Raw genomic sequence first — 21,841 nt, 5'->3', positions numbered from 1 at the left:
GATAGCAGCATTTGCCATTAGATTGTAGATTCAAATATTTATAAATATTTGATTTATTTTTATGAATGTAAATATTAAAATTAATATTTTTCATGAATTCGAAGTGAATATAATACATCATAATATGTTAATCGATTATATATGAATCACAGATTTAGATATATAAATTCAACTCTAAATTATGAAATAGGAAACACATTTAATCTTAAGGATATCATACCTTATTCATTTAAATTTTAGTGGATCTAAATTCAAATTTATGTGTTTTTAGAATATGATATAAAAAAGTAAATTCATTTTTTCACGATAATAATGATATGTAATTCAAATTCAAATAATAATACTCAAATATTTTTTAAAAAAATAATCAAAATTTCAAAATATATTATACACTCAAATTTAAATAATTCAAAAAAATTGCATATATTTTATCCACAATCATCATGAACCAACACGACCACCACTACAATATTAATCTAACACCTTCCATATCATATTATAAAAAAAAATATATGTAAGACATATAAATGCAGCTTTCTTTTGGCTCCGTTTATATTAATCTTAAACCTTGAAAATAAAAATTTAAAATTATAAATTATAAATCCTAAACCCTAAAATATTACAATATATCATGATATCCTCAAACCATAAATAAATAAACTTTTAAAAGAAATCAAAATTTACCCAACTTGTATATCAAATAAATTTTCATATAAATAATTGATGTTTTCTTTAAAAAATATATGTAAGACATATAAATGCAGCTTTCTTTTGGCTCCCCCCCCCCCCCTTCTGTTGTCTTATGGTTGATGTGCTGTCAAAAGCTTCATTCATAGCCGTAGGGGATGGAACCCCGTGAAGAAGGAAAGTGAGTATAGGAGTAAAAGCAAGGAAAACGACTTATCAGAGTATAAATCCCTCACACCTAGTCGTCGTCACTAGCACCTACGTTAATGGATTCCCATTTTCATTTACCGCACCTTCCTTCCATTCTGCATCACCTTTTTTTTTATTTTCTTTCCGAAGATGAAAACAAAATGCTAAACTTCTCCACTCTCATCAACCTACAATTAATCCACTGTCTGTACCCAAAAAGCTAAAATTAAAGGAAATGGTTATCCTGCTGGAGAGCAGTAAATCTCATGGGGAACTGTTCCTTTTTTTTCCTTTCGATTTCAGTCTTTTTCATGGCTTTCTCCAACCAACCATGCATACTCTGTATAGTATAATGGAGGCCGCATTTATAAGCCCAAAAAAGAACACCCTACATGCAGGGAAGAATGTATTAATACCCCCTCATTTCCTCTTCTTTTTTTATTTATCGAATAATGCACCTCATTTCATATGCTAATGTGTAAAGGTATCCTATTGTTAGAGACCGGACTAAAATTTTAGGTAAATGTATAAACTTTCATAAACATTATATTAAAAATTATAAATTATAAAATATATGAAATTGAATTAAAAAAAATAAAATCCTCTGTGGATGTCGTATCAAGTTCCAAAACACACTAAACCAGCTCATCATCATGCATGCATCAATTACTTGCAGTGTTATATATATTTTAAGAAACCCGTAACCATTTGCTATTTATAATTAATTTTATAAAATAATATCATGATTCTAAAAGCAGTAAACAAAACAATACTAATTTTTTTAAGAAAATAAACCCACTGCTACTTTTAACATTACATTTTGAGTTTCCCAAACCTTTCGACAGTTGTTTTGCAAGAGTCCTAAATATTATCGGTCATTTAAAGTTAAAAGAAGATAATATTTTTACATAAATAATATTTTTTATTATAACTAAAATTATATGAATTGTAAAATTTTTGCCTTCTTTGGTTTGGGGGCACTGCAATCACATGTTGGGTCTTGCACACGCCAATGACATCCTTGTCTTTTTATACAAATATCAGATTTAAAACATTTATTTTAAAAATGTTTTAAATTATTAAGAAATCTATCACCTAAAGATTATTATATGAGAAAATAACCTCAGTGACCGAAAATGCCTTATAATATACGATTTTAACCAACTTTTTTGGATTTGCCAAAATGACCATCAAGTTCGCAACGCGAACTCCAATTTTGCAACACAATTTCCAATTTCGCAACGCGAATCTGTAAATCGCAACGCGAATTTGTAAATCGCAATATAGAAGTCAAATTCGCAACGTGATAATCAAATTCGCAACGCGATAGTCAAATTCGCAACGCGAATCTATAAATCGCAACGCGAATTTGTAAATCGCAACACAGAAGTCAAAAGCTTAACGCGATAGTCAAATTCGCAACACGACAGTCAAATTCGCAACACAAAATTCAAATTCGCAACGCGGAATTTCAAATTCGCAACTAGATTTTGGAATTCGCAACACGAATTTAATTTCGCAACATGTTTTAGTTCGCAACACAAATGTTTTGGGTATATAACAACGCAGCAGCAACTCATAACCTAAATCCCTAATCGCAACTCATTCATCTCCATCTATCACTCTCTCGGCGACATCCGTTCCTATATCCAACGACATCCTTCCCCATCTCTAATTTTTTTTACATAATTTTATTTCTATATAATTTTCAAAGATTTCTCTCCCAAATTATCAACTATCAACTTAATAAAGGTATGTTTTTCTCTAAGTTAGTGATGATATGTAGTTTATAGCTCGTTTGTTTAGTAAATTAATTTACAATTTGTAGAATGAAATCATCTAATGTTGATCATGTTGGATAGATTTATGTTTGGAGGGTCATGGGAGAATGTTCATGTGCTTTACAATAGTGCATTACCCATGAATCTTCAACTAAACTGTCATTAAAAAAGTTAACTTATGAAACTCTAATGTTACGTGTTGCAAAGAAATTGAATTTAGAACCTCTAAGTGGATTTAGGCTATCTTATCGGAGAAAAGGTAAAGTTTATTTGTTAACCGACAATGAAGATGTTGAACGATTCATTGCTTACATTAGTGTTTCGCAAGAAGATGATGTTACATTGTATATTGTTGAACCTAGAAGTAGCGAAGTTGGGTCAGTAGCGGGTAGTAATCAACTAAGTTCTTCAACCCCAGTTTATGGTGCTCACAATATACAACGTTGTTATCAACCTCAAAATTAATGGTTCCACCCAATTTCTCACCAAGAAAATTTTGTTTCACCACATTTCCAATACCAAACCACAATATCAAACACAATCTCAAAACCCACAACCTTTTCCTATTCCAAATCCCAATCAACTTTCAGCACCAAATTCCGGTTTTCGTATTGACCAGTTAGACTATTTTGAGCCAACAGAAAAAATTGTGAGTACTAGTCAGTATTCAAAATTTGATCTTGGTCAATACCCAGACTTTGATCTTGGTCAATACTCAGATTTTGATGATGTGATGGAAGAAGAAACAGACCCTGCATGTAATGATTTTGATATTGGTCAATACTCGAATTTTGATGATGAAACAGCCGCTGCCGAGGAAGATGTTGTTGATGATAATGAGGAGGAAGTTACGACTGTGAATGAACATGTATAACTGGCCCGATTAGGTGGAGAAGAGGCTCGATCAAGTGATGGCTCTGGGTGTCAAGCTGTAGAATCGGCCCGATTAGGTGATGGCTCTCGAAGTGGGGGGTGTTCATCATCCGTCCCATCAAAAAACCGCTTACTAGCTTGCCACCAATCAGTGGAAAGCTCAGCCTCTGTAATGGATAACTGGCCTCCTAACAATATAAAAGCTCAAACAAAGTTAAACTTGTACTAGTAATAACTTGTTTATATATGGTATTATTTGTGTGTTAACTTACATCATTCATCGTCGTATATGAGAGTAACTCTTCCCAATCCAACATGCGGATCCTCTTCCAGGTAATAGCCCTAGGAATATTATTTGATCTTTTTATCGCATATGTCTGCATGCTGGGAAAAGCCTCAAATATCCAAATCTACAAACAATATAATACACAAACATTAGTAATTGTTAAATAATTAATTATAATTTTGGAAACGTTATATAGAAATTCTTACCTTAAAGTCCAAGTAATGCCTCTCAAAGTGTATTTAGAACCATCGCCCCTCAAACTTTTTCGATCTTCAAAGGCAGACGACAACTTCTTCCAGGTAGCTTTCCATAGATATGAATCCCACGGAAACATGTTCCATGCATTTAGGTCATCTACCAATAATATTATGTCCTCAGAGATAGGTTGTCTGCCCTCTTTGCCTAAAAAGCCGACATGCAAAAATAATAAATGGTATACTCGTACAACATCAAGGTCATTCATCCGAGTAAAACCATCTTTAACAAATAATCTCTTTAAGTCGTCGACGTGTAAACTCAACTTAGATTTATTCCTTAAGGTCAATGCAGCCGAAAAAAATTTCTACAAAAACAATAAACATACCAAGTTAGATATACCAAAAACTAAAAATTATACACTATAAACAAACATGATATTAAACAGTGAAAACAAAGCCAAATATGTTTCAAACTAGCACGGTATTCACCCAAGTCATTATTCCATCATAGTTTACAAAATGCATCAAATAACATTCCACAATTAAGCACTTATATAAATATTTAAAAGGACAACATATATGTTTAGTGCAGGTTCAAGACATAAAGAGTAGTATTTATCTTGAAACTTAAATTAGCAAAACTGTGTTGCGATTTTAGTTTCGCGCTGTGATTTTCATTTTCGTGTTGCGAATTAAAGTTTCAAAAACTATTCTTCTGCAAATTGAAACTTGAATGAATTGCATTTCTTCAACAAAAAGACAAAACAAAGACAAATACTAACTTCACAGGATTAAAGACTAAACAGTTTAGCAGTATTGGCAGCAACCGAATGAATTTACTAAGCAATCTCAGTGAAATGGTTAATCTTTATTTATATTGAAATTACCAGTAAATTTATCATCAATATAAGAAAAATCTAATAATAATACAAAAAATTCAAAATAAAAATAAGAGATTAAAAAACTAACTCTCGGTGGTTGATTTCCATTTCTGACCGTGAATGGTTGTGAGGGTTGCTTTGAGAGATGGAGATAGATGGATTTCGCCGGAGATGGGGATGGATTTCATCAGAGATGGAGACGGATGTCGCCGTAAAGAGTGAGAGATAGAGATGTGATTGAGTTGTGATTTAGGGTTTTAAGTTATGATTTACGATAATATTGTTTATATTTGTGTTGCGAAATTAATATTGTGTTTCGCATTGCGAATTTGACTTTCGCATTGCGAATTTGACTTTTGTGTTGCGAATTTGAAATTCAGTGTTGCGAATTTGACTATCGCGTTACGAATTTAACTTTTGTGTTGCGAATTTGACTTCTGTATTGCGATTTACAAATTCGCTTTACGAATTTGGAAAATCGCAATGCGAATTTTGAAAATCGCAATGCGATTTACATATTCGCGTTGCGAAATTGGAAACTGGTTTGCGAAATTGGAGTTTGCGTTGCGAATTTGTTGGTTATTTTGACAAATCCAAAAAAAATTAGTTAAAATCGTATATTATATGACATTTTCGGTCACTGAGATTATTTTCTCTTATTATATATCACCATATAAACATAAAATGTATTTGATCAATGATATTTTTCAGAAAACATTATTAGAGAAACGTGCTTTTGGAGAACACAGTTAGTCAAGAGTTTATTTTTTTAGCTCATGTGGTGCTATATAATGAACTTTATGTCGATGAGTGTTGGCACAAGTAGTTGAGATTATAAATTTGAGTTTGTAAGGTTAAGTTCGAATCTCATCACTTTCACTTTTGGTGGACAATCAATAAAATTTTATGTAAATCCCAATTGAATCTTAACCTGACCCTAGACTGAAGAGCCATATTTTACCTAAACTTTTGTGTGTGTATATATATATATAATGAACTTTAGATATTTGATCTATAAATAATTTAAAATAAATAGTACATTCATTAATAAAAATGTGTAAAAGATCTCATCCTTCACCATTTTCTACTTTCTCTGATAGGAAAGTATGGAGACTTAAGACCAGGGTAGTTGAGTAGTGCGGTTCACAACCATAGGGTGTAACATCTATGTCTTCTTTTTAATGTCTTTGTAGTACTTTCCATGACTTTTACTTTATACATGTTTCTGTCATTGAAATGTATGAAGGCTTAGAACTAGGGTATCAGAGTAGTGTTGCCTTAGTTTAAGAATTAACTCATTTAAATTTATTCCTTATCGTAGCTTGCTATTATTGACTTATGTGTATCATTTCTATTCATGTTTCCTCTTTTTAAATTTAGCTTAGTCTTACATTTTCAGTCTATATGCAGAGATTTTATTGTAGGGAATTATTTGCAGGGAATTATTTACAAAGATTACTCCCCATTACAGACGCACATATCAAGACTGCATATGAAGACTGTTCATCTATGTATTTATTTATTTATTTATAGACGCATTTGCATCTTATCTTTATTTTTAATTTTTTGACTGTCGGAAGTCTTCCACGGAAGATGCTCTCAACCTGACGTTGGGGTCAACCTACTACCTTACCTCCCCTTACCCCATTACATATGGAAATCAGGGTGATGTTGTTGTTGTTGTAAATATTTTAAAGTTAAGCATATCTCAAATATAGATAAAAAAAAAGGAAAAATAGATCGGAATTCATACCTTTAACAAGGGATCTGCACGATACAAAATCTGATAGCTTTCCCCAGTTATCTAAAAACATCCATAGAAGAAAATTCCAACTACTAAATACTACTACTTTTTTCCAAGCAGTAGCTAGCCAAAGCCAACCCACAGAACAAGAACACGTCCCTTGCTTACTGCTCACTTCCCCCAATCCTCTCGTCTTTCCTGAAAACAGATTGAGGGATTCCTCAAGCTCTGTCTTTTGGCCTCTCTTTCCTCATCTCCTTCTCTGTTCTATAGCGAATCCAAGCTTTAAAAAACTTTAGAAAAATGGAATGGAACTCTTCTTTTGTTTTTGATGCTCTCTATTGTTTAGAAGAGAATTGGGAGGGAGAACCCGGGGAAGACTACTTTGTGGGAGCAGAAGAAGCAAGTTATTACGACGATAATGGGATTCATAAATCAAACCCTTTTCCAGCCTTGTTTGAACAAGATTTGTCCTGGGAAGATGATGAACTTCCTTCTTTACTTTCAAAAGAAGAGAAAGATCAACCCTGTGATAGCCTTCAAATCAACGAGAATCTAGCTGAGGCTCGCCGTGAAGCTGTGGAGTGGATGTTAAATGTCAATGCTCACTATTCCTTCTCTGCTCTCACTGCTCTTCTCGCCGTTAACTATCTCGACAGATTCTTGTTTAGCTTGCGGTTCCAAAGTGACAAGCCATGGATGACTCAACTGGCTGCTGTAGCTTGTCTTTCTCTAGCGGCCAAAGTGGAGGAAACCCAAGTGCCTCTGCTACTGGACTTACAGGTATATGTGCTAATTTCTTTTTTATATTTATTTCTCATTTGATTCGGTTTATTAATCTTGTTTTCTTATTGATCTGTTTAGGTGGAGGAGAGCCGGTATGTGTTTGAGCCCAAAACCATCCAAAGAACGGAGATTTTAGTGCTTGCCACCCTTCAATGGAAGATGAATCCTGTTACCCCACTTTCATTTCTTGATCACATTGTAAGGAGGCTTGGATTAAAGGACCTTCTTTGCTGGGAATTTCTTAGGAGATGTGACCGCATTCTGCTCTCTGCCATGTCAGGTTAGTTCCAATACCAAAAACATTTCCTTAATCGATCAAATTGTTAATTAGAATTGAATGAAACTTATATAATCTGCATACAACGAATTATATTGTACATCTGTTTTATCGTATTTTCTTTGATTCCTGATAACTTCATCGGCAGATTCTAGGTCTACGTGCTACCTTCCTTCTGTAATGGCCACTGCTACAATGCTGTACGTTGTGGACAGCGTAGAACCTAATCTTAGAGTTGAATACCAAAACCAGCTGTTAGGCATCCTGGGAATTGACAAGGTTTCTCTTTTATGCCTCATTCTAAGCCAGTGTTAAATTTGAAAATTTGGGCATGGTTCTTAAATCCGGATTCATTTTCCCCCCAACAGGATAAGGTAGATGAATGCCGTAAATTGATTATAGAACCGGCAACAACAAGAGCTCGAGGGAACCAATCAAACAAACGAAGGTCTGGCTCCATTCCAGGAAGCCCAAATGGTGTAATGGATGTGTCATTTAGTCCGGATAGCTCAAACGATTCCTGGGCAGTGACATCATCTCTGTCTTCTTCACCCCAGCATCAATCTAAGAGGAGCAGAATTCAACAAGAACAGCTTCTGGAAAGGCCAAGCCACGCTCCTTCAAACTTTCTCCCTATTCCTCATTAAATTCCATCTTCAGTTCCTCCTTTTCTTTTTCCTTTTCCTAGGCTATAAACAGTCTTTGCAATAACATTGCTGTTCATTTTTAATGATGCAAGTTAAATTGCTTACCATCTGCATTTTCCTGTACTAAAAACTCAACCCAGACTAGTCTTCAAGATTATCTCCTGAAGATGATCAGTGTTGAAATTTACAAACATAGATGGTTTGCATTCTAGAAAAAAGATGAACATGGCAATGCAGAGTCCTTGGCATTAATGCTTTGGGTCTTCTTGTTGTTTCATGAGAATAATATTAAACTTTTCCTTTAAATAAAATTCTACATTTACTATATATATACTACGTCCACATTGTTCTTATGTCTTACTTGCAAATGATTGAAATACTTAGGGAGTTGTGTATTTATATGAGAATACAGGCGTAATATACATCTGTTCGTACATGTATCGAAAATGCCAACGGAATAGAGGATAAAGGTCGAAAGTTACACACAACTTGTATTTTTGTTTGCATGCGACGAATTTTGTTTGGACTAAATTGCGTAATCTGCTAAGTCTGACATTTATTATTAGATCTAATAATTGTTTTCTTGCGGATTTAATATATAATTTAAAGTTGACTCGTTTCCATTCTCCGCACATTTTGACCGTATGTGTGGTCTAGATACCACTTTTTCTTTAAATAATATAAAATTATTAGGAGAATACAATTTCTTTTTTCATATAATTCATTAATTCTGATCCACTTTACCCATCAGATTAAAGAAAAGTATTATTTGTGACAAATTAGCCATTACCATATTAGATGAAACGAAGAAATTAGTTTAGTTTAATTGAATCAGGTTAGTTTAGTTTAATTCCGATCATCTTTTCTTCTTTGCTTTCGGTTGTAATCAGTATAAATTAGTAGTACTAATTTGAACCCACAAAAGGGTTAAAGGGTAAGAATAAATGAAAAGGACAAAGGATATGGTTTAGTGGACATGAAAAGGGGGGGGGGGGGAGAAAATGGGTGGTGCATTGCCGGTGTACATCACTTCTTTTATGGAAATTGTGGGTTTACTGATATCATTTAAACGCCCCAAACCTCAATCGCATGCTTTGGAGTTTTGACCTATATATCCAGCATTAAACAGAGCAGGGGGCTTTATTCACTGAGGGAAGTTTCTATGTTTAGGTGAAGTGATCATCTCTCCTTTCATCGGAGCCATTGACAAGGACTCATCATCACTCGTCTCTGCCATTTTTGCCTGCCTAAAACATTGTAGTTATTTCCAGGCCATACATAGCAGCGATAGTGGGGACAGACCAACGGGCATTTATTTATTCTATTTTCCTTGCTTCTAATAAATAAGAAAAAAGAAGCAAGTCTGCCAATAAATACATAAAAATGGTTGTTGGATTTGGTTGATTCCACCAATATTTATTGCCCTGTGATTTGGTTCTGAGAAAAACAGAGCCTCCCCCGAAATAAAAAAACAAAAAGACTTTCCATAAGGCTTAGAAAAATTGGATTCTGACATTGATGGCCTTCACAACACTGTGAAAGCACATGCAACCAACATCTACTGTTCTTATCAGTCCAGTAAAAAGGGCTTGTCAATTCTAGGTTTGGCTCTCTCTTCTTTGCAATTAGTATTTGTCTCTCTCTCTTTTCTTTGCTGTTTCATTGCTAACCCAATAATTCAGCATATAGGTCGATTACATTATATAACAAACTGTCAAAGTGGACACCAGTAAACAAAAAGGATATGGATGGAGGAGGTCCAGTGTAGTACATAGGAGATTGATTTTGGATGATACACATTGCATGCGTGGCTGGCTTCATGAATTCTGAATCCAGTGATGGGTTATGTTGGAGGAGGTACGTACAAGGACAAGCAAAATGGTGAAAGAAAGTTGGTAATGCCAAACTTGGTATTCATCAGACCCTGAGCACTCCATTTGAGTATTTTTGTGTTAATTAGGTAGATATTTCTGGTGCGTGATGATGACAAGGGATATATTGTTAGAATTTCTTGGGGATCCGTTCATATTGGATTATGCAATACTCGAATATTGAGATATTATTGATTTGCTATCACATATGTACATCATACTTATATACAGCAGGAGAATTCAAGAAAACAACTCTAATAGGAGCAGTTAAGCCTAACAAACCACAACCGTTCCATAACAGAATTACAGCTCATCAATTAACCAGCTCAGCATTAATTGACTTTCTAGAAGTCGCAAGCTAAATATGCAGTATGCCTCTTCCTCTAATATTCTTCCTGCTTCTTTCCTTCTGTTGATTAACTTTGTTGCACACACATTTTGGCTCTGAATTCTTCAAATGTAGCCTTAGACAAAGGTTTTGTGAACCCATCAGCTGCATGATGCATGGCAGGAACATAGTTGACACAAAGTTGGCCAGCTGTCACCTTCTCTCGAACAAAATGTATGTCAAGCTCCACATGCTTCGACTGAGCATGGTACACCGGATTAGCACTCATGGCAATTGTGCTTGTGTTATCACACCAGACGATGGGCGTGCATTTTTGCTTAACACCAAGATCATCCAACAGAGCAGTGAGCCACGTGACATCTGCAGTGGCGTCTGCAACGCTCTTGTATTCGGCTTCCATAGTGGATCGAGAGACTGTTTTTTGTTTCTTCGACGACCATGTAATCAAGCACGGCCCTAAGAACACTCCGAACCCCGAAATAGACCGTCGATCATCAATATTGGAGCCCCAATTCGCATCAGCGAAAGCAACCACATCGAAACTTGCAGCACAGGAAGGAGAAAAAACCAAACCAAAATCCAAGGTAGCAGCCAGGTATCTCAGTATACGCTTAACTGCTGTAAGGTGCAAATCTCTAGGGGAGTTCATGAATTGAGCAACTTGCCCAACGCTGAAGGAGTTGTTAGGCCTTGTATGACAAACGTATAGAAGAGAGCCAACAATGCTGCGATATTCAGTTGCATTGGTGATCAATACCCCCTCATCACGTGAGAGTTTGGAGGAAATAACCATAGGTGTACTGCAGCCAGCAACATTTACTATACCAGTTTTCTATAAGAGCTCCTTAACAAATTTCTTTTGACTCAAGACAACATTCTGACCAGATCGTTTGACTTCAATTCCCAAGAAGTATCGTAACTCCCCTAGATCTTTCAGTGAAAATCTGTCCTTGAGTATAGCCACAACTTCTTCCACATCAGTCAAAGAACTTCCTGTAATAACAATGTCATCGACGTATACGAGTACGTATATGAAACCTTGAGGTGAACGTTTGTGAAATAAAGAGGGGTCAGCACGAGACACCATAAAATCCATTTGTACCAGATTTTGTTTTAATTTATCGTGCCAATTCCTGGGTGCCTGTCGCAGCCCGTATAATGCCTTTTGAAGTTTGCAAACAAACGGCTTACCATGTTCATTCACTTTCTCGAAACCGGGGGGTTGCTGCATGTACACTTCTTCGAGCAAATCCCCATTAAGAAAGGCATTATTAATGTCTACATGCCTTAGAGTCCAGCCATTGCTGACTGCAACTGCAAGGATTGCATTAAAGGTCGAGAACCGAATGACAGGGCTGAACGCTTCTTTGAAATCACAGCCAGGTATTTGCGAGAATCCCTTGGCTACTAAACGTGCCTTATAACGCTGCACCGACCCATCTGGATTGTGCTTTACTTTGAACAGCCATTTGCACCCAACAACACTTCGATCATCTGGCAAGGTAGTTAAAATCCAAGTATTATTTCTTAACAGAGCATCATACTCATCACAAGCTGCTTGTTTCTAGTGTTCCATCTGAAAAGCCTCGTGTATTGAGTTGGGGACATAATCATCGTAAGTCGCAGCATATGCCTTTGGTTTGAACACACCACATCGGCTGCGAGTCATCATGTGGTGAATTCGTTGAGGTGCACATGGCTCATCATTAGAAGCAGTTGCAGTTTCTTCAGGTGCTAAGTCTAGCTCAGCATTGATCACATCGTCCTGGTTAGAGAGCGGATCAGAATCATCACTAGTAGGCTGAGTAGAGAAAGAATTCTCATGTTGATGCGCGGCAGGAGAACCTGCACTGCTAGAGGACTCCAAGGGCGAAGGCTCCAAGGGCATCAAAACTTCATTACCATTGCCTGCATTATTAGAAATTTCAACATCATTCATTGTATCATTTGATATTGATTGGGAGACTTGATGATGCGTGGCTTGGAACAAAGGCTGTCTGGAATCTGCCACTATACTTAGCGATGGTGACAACGTGGAAGGTGCATTCAAGATATGTGCATCAGTATTAGTATCAGCACCTGAAAAAGGAAACACAAATTCGTTAAAAACTACATGACGAGAAGTGTACACTCGACCATCTGGGGCCAGGCATAGATAGCCTTTATGTTGTGGGCTGACACCAAGATACACACACGCTCTTGACCGAAAAGCAAGTTTGTGATTCAGAAATGGTCTCAAGTTAGGGAAACATTGACAGCCAAATACTCTCATCATCCTATAGTCATGTTTTTTATGCATGAGCTTTTCAAAAGGTGACATCCCTTAAAGAACCTTAGTAGGTAACCTGTTAATCAAATGAACTGCAGATACAACTGCATAAGACCAATACTTGATTGGCATGGCAGATTGAGCAAGTAAAACGAGTGCAAGCTCCACAATGTGACGGTGCTTTCGTTCGACTACACCATTTTGCTCGGAGGTGTGTGGACAACTCAATCGATGGACAATGCCTTGCTTGGCCAAGAGAGGAGACAAGCTGCGAAACTCGCCCCCCCAATCACTCTGAACTGCCATGATCGAGTAACCAAACTGCCTATCAACAAGCTTTTGAAACAAATTAAATGCTACAACAGCCTCATCTTTGCTTTTCAGGAGATAGAGCCAGGTATGTCTAGTGAATGCATCAACAAACGAGACATAGTATCGAAAACCATTAGATGCAATATGTGGAGGTCCCCACAGATCTGTGAATACAAGTTCAAATGGAGTAGAAAAAATAGTATTTGATTCATTAAACGGCAACTTGTGGCTCTTGCCCGTATAGCAAGCAGTACATGCTTTGTTTACATAGAATTTTAATTGGAAACCAAGGTCATTAGACAAACTAGCTAATATAGGAGCTGCCGGATTTCCAAGACGCCTGTGCCACAACTCATCGACGAAATCTTTAACATATGTAGCATGCACCTCAGCCATACAAGCAGCAGGAGCATCATTATTAATCGCAAACGAGTAAAGTCCACCACTCTCTTCACCTTGAAGCAGCAAACAACCAGTCTTCTCATCACAGATACAACACCGATTGGCATGAAATTCAAGGTAAACATCATTTTCCTTAGCAAGCTTCGAGACCGAAAGAAGGTTCTTAGTGATTTGAGGTACATGTAATAAATCATTAAGCAAAAGGACTCTAGATGCTGAAGAAACTGAAGATCTACCAACCAGATTAACATTAAGAGGCATACCATTGCCAACAATTAATTTACCTGGACCACTAAATTCAGAAGGTTCCAGGATATTTGAAGCTTCTGTGGTAACATGATGTGTTGCCCCAGAATCGACCACCCACATATCCGAGCCATGAGCAGAATTAATCACGTTAGCTTGAGCCACCCCAGAGGAATTAGGACGTCCTTTGCCACAGCAATTACACGTGTTGGCAGACGATGAAGATGAATCACCACTGTAAACCATCCGATTCTCAGATGTAACACAAGAAAAATCCTTGTCGAATCTGTGCCAGTATCGATCTACAAGATGGCCGACCTTGCCACACAATTGACACTGAAAACGTGATTTGCCTCGACCTCTACCAGCACCGCAAGAGTTTGTGGAATAACTGGATCGCGAATCCGCACGATTATTAGGGAAGGAAGCACCACGCTCTTCACCCTGAGCAATATGCGCGCTCATTGGTATGACTTCGATTTGCTCATCAAACCCAGCTAGCTGTATTTCAGCATCAAGAAGCATGGTATAAACTCTATCAATATTGAAAGTATCTTTCATGGTAGTAATAACAGCTACAAAGGACTGATACTCGCGTGTGAGCCCTTTTAGTATACTGGCAATGCGTTCAACAGGAGGAACCGGGCTGCCACACGACTCCAAGGCATCGCAGACTTCTTTAACTCGTGTGAGATAGACTCTCATAGTATCACCACCTTTCTTCAAGGACTGCAACTTATAATGAAGGCTCATGACCGCAGTGGTTGATCGTGCAGAAAAAAAATTGCAACACAGTGTTCCAAACAGCTGAGGCAGATTCAGCACCAACAAATTGAGGAAGAAGAGGGGCACTAATGGTGGAAAGAAGCCATGAGGCGAGGGAATTGTCTTGTGCAACAAATTCTTCATATTCTTCATTGATCTGAGCAACACCGTTATCATCAACAATTGTTTCTGGTGGTGTGGAAACTGCACCAGTGAGCAGTCGTTCCAGCCTATGGCTGCGAACAGTCAGTAGAACTTGTTGCTTCCAAAGAAGGAAGTTCATTTCATCGAGCATAACGTTGACCTTCTTATGGGAGAAGGTCTTCGAGTTTTGGCCAGGAAACTCCATTGTTGCAATCGTTACACAGCAGAAGCTAGGCAAAGAGAACCAGGACCATCGGCGATTGATACCATATTGGATTATGCAATACTTGAATATTGAGATATTATTGATTTGCTATCACATATGTACAACATACTTATATACAGAAGGAGAATTCAAGAAAACAACTCTAATAGGAGCAGTTAAGCCTAACACACCACAACCGTTCCATAACAGAATTACATCTCATCAATTAACCAGCTCAGCATTAATTGACTTTCTAGAAGTCGCAAGCTAAATATGCAGTATGCCTCTTCCTCTAATAGTTCACGCCAGGATCTTTCCTTGGTGGTCCTTTGGATTTTATTGTTTTAATAAAAAAAATATTAATTTAACAAAATGATTTTTCCTATCTTGGAGAGGTTGGTTGGGGACAGGAGTTGAGTAAATACCTTTTATTACCCCTTATGTATTAATAGTGAGCAAAAACATGAATAGGAATGCCAATGGGACTTTACCTGCAAAATTCACAGAACTAGAGACAAAGGTTCACAAAGCTCAAACTAGATGATAGTTGGGCCTACCCAATCCTTTCTAGTCCATGTAATTTTCTCAGTAACCCAACCCAAACTTTGAATGTTTAGAATTCTGGGTTTTTTTGCCCAATAGGACAAGCAGAGACTTTATTTGACCCAATAGGGCACAGTTGGTTTTGTTTTGCAAATATGGAAAATGTTACGGTACATGGGGAACTTATCACCTCGAGGTGACGAATTTCATTAGATATATTATTTTATTGGTTTCAGTTAAGTGAGCCCCACATGGGCCATTATTTTAATTTATATAGTGAGACTCGTCATTTTTTTAAATAATTTGTAAAATCATTTTAAAAAATCATTTTAAAAAAAATTAAATTAAAAAATAATGAAACTCATCACCTCGATGCGTTGAGTTCCTTTTGAATTTAAAAAAAACTAGATGTTTATAGTCGTTAGGAAACGGGCAGCAACAACGGTAAGTTCCTTCCAAATTAAAAAAAAAGTAGTTGTTTATAGCATTTGGGATTGGGGTTATAAATAGGGGTTTGGTGTTTTGGATTTCTAGTATCCATTGTTACGAAAAAATTGAGAAAATTTCGTAGTTTCTGAAGAATTCCCCAAAAATGTATTCCCGACAAGAAATGTTACACCTTGATGATATTCATATTTCGTCTTTCGAACTCCCTCCAGAAGAAGAATGGGACATTCGTCAACGAGGAATGACATCGAGAAATCCGCATCAGTGGATGATTATATATCTTCAACAATCCGGTCTGTATCCAGCCACATTTATGCATGGTTTTAAGGTGAACCCAACATTGATTTTGACTCTGATTGAACGTTGGAGGCCCGAGACGCTCGCTTTTCCATTTTCCCAATGGTGAAGCGACAAATATTTTGGAAGATGTCACTTACCAACAGGGTGTTCCCGTGAATGGTGTCGACGTCGTGAGGCGAAACGATTACAATAATATCATATTGTCTACGAAGTCTTGGGAAGGATGTCACCACCCAAAGTCTTAGATTGGTATCAGATACGGATGACGTGGTTGGAATCCGAATTTCAAGTGACAGACAACTCTATCGAAAAGGATGTTATTTTTACATCCCGAGCGTATCTTCTCCAACTGATTGGAGAGATATTATTACAAGATAATTTGGCATACACTTAGTATTTGTATATATTAAATAATTTTACTAAGTATCGTAATACTAGTTGGGCTTGACGACTTCGACTTTTTTGTACTAGGAGCTTTGAAAGACTAAAATCATTGAGATGGGCCAAAAAGCTGATGTAGCATATATTATTTATTATTGCAATAGTCTTGGGCTTGGTACTGGTTCCAGTTGTTTACGCCAATTACACCAAACACGGTTGAGTTTCCTATAATTACAAGATAATTTTTTAACGAGGTCTCAATCTTAGTCGTTGTCTTTGTATGTTTCATCTTATAATACATACAAGACACCCTTTACTAGAAAAAAAAATTAACGGTATAACTGATAAAAAAATGATAGTCAAAATAAAATATTATTATAATTATTAGTCATGGATGTAATTTACCCTTTAACTATCCCGGCTTAATTACCATCTACGGGTGCAAGGTTTGGAAGAGCACGTAATTCACATTTCGAAAGGGTATGACAATAATACGTGTATGTTAAAGACACATGGTAACGACGCGCGTCATATTTACAGCTGTATACTAATAAGTGCTACACATGGAAGATTCCTTTAACGTATGCCTTGGACGAAAATTTTTTACTTTTCAAAACTTCTGTTTTTTCAGAAGACCTCTAAAATGTCAACACTTCATGATTTATAGATTTAAAATACTAGTAATTGTATTATTAGCAATAAAAATTTCAATGTGAAAAATTGATAAATTAATCACAATAAAGGAATGGATAGTATTTAAACGTAGGGTAAACTACACAAATGATAACTAATGTTTGAGTGAATTTTCATTTTCCCCAACTAAAGTTTAAAAAATAATAAATTGGTCACTAACATTATCTGTTTATAACCAATCAGTCACTCACCGTTAACATTCGTTATTGTAGTAATTGAATACTGATGTGACACGTTAAAAAAGTTAACTCATCACGTTTGACTCACTGTTTGAATCTTTTTTTTCTTCTTCTTCCTTGAACATGCTATATCCTTGGGTGCATAAACATCAACTACACCAAAACTAACACTCGTGAAAAAAAGTCGAACGACAAGAGGAGGAAGAGGAGGAGAAGAGGAGTCAAATGGTTGGACAAATATGTTGAGTCAGCTAGTTTAACGCGTCACGTTAATATTCAATTACAGTAGTAACGGTTGTTAATATGGTGAGTGATCAATTTGTTATAAATCGATAATATTGTGGACCATTTTGTTACTTTTGAAACTTTAGTGATAAAATAAAATTTTACTCAAATATTAATGATTGTTCGTGTAATTTACCCTTAAAATAATCATAATAATACCGTTTAATTTGTATAAATAATATATATCTCCTGCGTTGTATTTGAAAAACCACCAAAATAATCAGATTTATATATAATTATACATATGTGCTATTTCAATTCTTTTAAAGTTAAAAATGAAGAGAATAATGTAATCATTTATAATTTATTTTCGAATTTTTTCAAAATTTTGAATTCGTTTCAATAAAGTGATTCATATAATAAATGGTTGATGTATGTAGAATTTAAGATGTACAAGTTTTTACTCTATAATCTGAAATTTTTTATGTTATTTGTTTATTTTACTAAAGTTATCCACTTGAAATTTCATTTATACACATCTCATTTCAATTTTTTTTAATATTAATACATATGTATACGCTCTAAAAAAATATTTTTAGAACCGTCGATTCTATAAGGTTGATAACCAATGAAATTACATGTATATTCTATTAACTTCTAGATCTTTTAATTAGTAAATTTTATTAAATTGCGTCTGCCAATTAAATATTTAAGAAATTAAAATATTTAATAATTATAATTTTATAATATTCAAATATCCGGTCATTTTAAATATTTTGTCATGGGCTGCGAACTTGTGGGCAAGGTTGACCCACACCAGATTACCCGTGGGGTCGCGACTAGCACAAGGCAGACTGCTCCCATCGTGGTGTCGAGACCAACACCCATCAGGGAGTGACAGACGCAACCCAAGCTGCCTACGAGGATCACGCCGAGACCAAGGCGCACACAATGCCTCACAAGGTCAAGACACGCCTACTCCAAACCACCTACAAGCACGACCTATGCACGTCCAGCACCGCCTAGGGTCGAGGTCGTCGCACACCAAGGGTAGTCTAGGGCTGAGGTCGACACACTTCAAGGTCTGCCAAGGGCTCTAGCTAGCACACAATGAGACACACTAAGGGTTAGGGCCAATGCACACTGGGTGTGCGTCTAGAAAGGGGTCGCTTAGGGGCGAGGGCAGCGCACATAGGGGCACACAGGGTCAAAGCATGTGCACATTATGGGTGCACAGAGGGCCGAGGCTAACACCGACTTAAGACCTGTCCACCTAGCAAGGTTGTCCCTTACTTGAAAAAATAAGACAAGTAACATAGTCCTTAGTTGAATATGACTCAAATATTAGAGTTTTTAACTAAAGTAAGAGTTTTTCTTGTAGTTAGTCTAGGTGTAGTCATTGAATGTAAGGGGGCTTCAATATAAAAGGAGGTATTCTCACCTCCATTGGATATAGAGAGTTTTTATGTAAATAAACTGTATCCATGCAAAATTTTTCTCATACATACGCTTACTTACGTTTTTCAATATTTTCTCATTGTACTTATTGCCATAACAACATTAATTGAGGAGTTTGAACTGACTTAAAAATCGAACGATCGAACAAGACATCTAAGGGTCGCATGGACCAACTAGCCCACAATCAAGTCATGTGACAATTTATTATCAAATGAGTTTTCATTTTAAAATTCGTTGTCCCTGTGACTAGTCACAACTACTGTTTCAACTAGGAATCCTTATCCACTTCCCATATATACATGATTGTTATTTTTTATAGTATTTTGTTTGAGCTTTCGATTTCTTTTAATTATTCCAATGGCATCTACGAGGAAAAATGTTGATCGGATCAAAGGTCCATGGAGTCTAGAAGAAGACGAGGCTTTGCAGCCATTGGTTCAGACGCACGGCCCCGGAAACTGGTCTTTAATAAGCAAATCGATACCAGGTCGAACTGGAAAGTCGTGCAGGCTCCGATGGTGCAACCAGCTTTCCCCTGAGGTTCAGACACAAATGGAGATGCAAAACGGGATGGGGCCGCAGTTTTTTAGCGTTATGCAAGAGATGATAAGAAGAGAAGTGAGAAACTACATGTCCGGGATTGAACAAAATGTTCTTTTCTTGCGAACTGAAGCAATCGGAAATGCTGTTGTTAAGCGTATTGGTGTTAGTAAGCTCGAGTAGACAACAACAAGAATCCCCCGAAGAAGAAAAGAAAAGGAAAATGTCTACTCTTTCCTCTAGTTGTTTCGTCCCTTTCTTTGTTGCTTTAGTTGTTTTTTTTGCAGTGTGAAGAGGAAGAAAAAAACCTTACAAAGTCGAACTTTGAAAAAATAAGAAGGATTTTTTTTTCCAAATAAACTGCTTCTACCGTCCGATATCTGATCTTCTTCAATCTATGGGCTGAAAGAAGTTATTAAAAACAAAAAAAGTACGCAAAAGTTAAGAATGACTGGACAGTTGGGACACACAAACCATTTTTATATGATCGTCTGGAGTTCTGTCACAAAGCAAAACTGAAAATGAGCATAGTGGATGCGTTTTGTTTGGTAGTAAACCTAAAGCGTAAGCGGTGCTTTTGAGATTTTAGTCACGTTCATTTTGCAGCAGATTTTTTTATAGCCACCTCTAGCAAATTTTCCATTTTATATCTATCATAATCGTGGCCCATGGCAGCGTGTAGTAGCTCTTCTACCCAACACGTCGTGGCAGCTGCTTCATTTTTTTGACTTTGACCTATACATGGAATCTGCTGCTTCATATGTCTCCAACAATGATTTCCAATATCACTTTACTTGAGCCTGAGTCCCCTAAAATATACAAGTTGCAAGTAGTTACATTGCGGCATTTATATTTGGTCTATAGCAGTTGATCTTTTACTCCTTTGATTGATGAACTCCGAATTTTAACGTCAAAACAGTAAACTATTACTTGCCATTGCCTCTTAATCTGTTGGGCTAATTAGTGGGTAGTTATTAGCTGGGCTAAAAATAACATTGTATGGTGGCTTTAGTAAATCAGAGGAATAAAATTCAATCTTTTCAATAATCAAAGAAGGTCGATTGTTTGTTCTTTTTAGTAACTTCTTTTGAATGTTCCTCTGACTGCTAAACTTTTCTAATATTCATCAGCCTTGTCGTATTTCCCCTCAAATGTTGAGCCTACTATCATTGTCACCCATGTTTCGGTTAGATCTGTGCCTATCTGCTCTTCCTTCTGTTTACTTAACGTTCTTTGCATTACATTCTTACCATCTATGCCATGGATTCCCATTGAAGGGCACTCCAATAAAACTATTCCATAGCTATAAACATCTACCTCGTGTTGAAATTATTAAAATGGTTTTCAAGTTTGGTAACCAATTTTGAAAAAATGGTTTTCAAAGTTTGGTAAATGTTTCTTTGAAAATGGTTTTCAAAGTTTGGTAAATGTTTCTTTGAAAATGGTTTTCAAAGTTTGGTAAATATTTCTTTGAAAAATAGTTTTTCAAAGTTTGGTAGATGTTTGTTGAAAAATGATAATGGGATAATCACAATTAATCCATAGGCTTTAGGGTATTTACAAGATTAAGTCCTTAAGTTTCAACTATAAATAACCTAGCTCATTTAGCTTCAAAACCATCCCAAAAATCATTTCTTTCTCCCAATACTAGAGAGTTTTCTTGTGAGTAGTGAGTGTTTTGTAAACACCTGTAAATTTTCTCTCTTAGTAAAAGATCTGCAGCAGTCCGGAGACGTAAGCACAATTGGTTGAACTCCGTTATCAATTTCGGGTATTATTTTTCCGCTTTTATTTTGCATTCTCACTAATCTGGTTATAGGGAAATTATTTGTACTTGGTTTATTTCCTAACAACTGGTATCAGAGCTTTTGGGTTGTGAATTTTGTCAATTTTTTCAGGTTACTATTCATGTGAATAGTAACTTTCATGAATAGTGAAATTCGGTCGGCGATACGAGTTTGTCGACGAAGGTGTTCTAAAACACGGCGGTTCGCAAAAATTGTCAGAAACAATATAAACGAATCCAGATTCGAGTGGGGGTGATGGATGCAGACGAAGGGAAGGTGAAAATTGAAAAGTTCGATGGTGCGTACTTTGGATTTTGGAAGATGCAAATTGAAGATTTTCTATACCAGAAAAATCTATATCAACCCCTCTCAGGAAA

General features: G+C 36.3%; 2 protein-coding genes across 2 annotated transcripts; both read left to right on the top strand.

Annotated features, from left to right (window-relative positions):
- The first annotated feature begins 6,775 nt into the window (after nt 1-6,775).
- LOC120216616 (cyclin-D3-1-like) lies at nt 6,776-8,449 on the top strand. The gene is made up of 4 exons (XM_039213976.1): nt 6,776-7,421; nt 7,503-7,704; nt 7,850-7,980; nt 8,070-8,449. The coding sequence occupies exons 1-4, from the start codon at nt 6,942-6,944 to the stop codon at nt 8,346-8,348; spliced, it is 1,092 nt and encodes a 363-aa protein (XP_039069907.1). The 5' UTR covers nt 6,776-6,941; the 3' UTR covers nt 8,349-8,449.
- Nucleotides 8,450-19,494: 11,045 nt separating this feature from the next.
- Nucleotides 19,495-19,860, top strand: LOC120216567 (transcription factor DUO1-like). Its single transcript, XM_039213937.1, has one exon. The coding sequence runs from the start codon at nt 19,495-19,497 to the stop codon at nt 19,858-19,860; it is 366 nt and encodes a 121-aa protein (XP_039069868.1).
- Nucleotides 19,861-21,841: the final 1,981 nt, after the last annotated feature.

This window comes from Hibiscus syriacus, unplaced genomic scaffold, assembly GCF_006381635.1.
Source record: "Hibiscus syriacus cultivar Baekdansim isolate YM2019G1 unplaced genomic scaffold, ASM638163v2 tig00110162_pilon, whole genome shotgun sequence".
Lineage (NCBI taxonomy): Eukaryota > Viridiplantae > Streptophyta > Magnoliopsida > Malvales > Malvaceae > Hibiscus > Hibiscus syriacus.
Note: the sequence above shows the minus strand (reverse complement) of the source record. Positions and strands in the feature narration are given on the sequence as shown.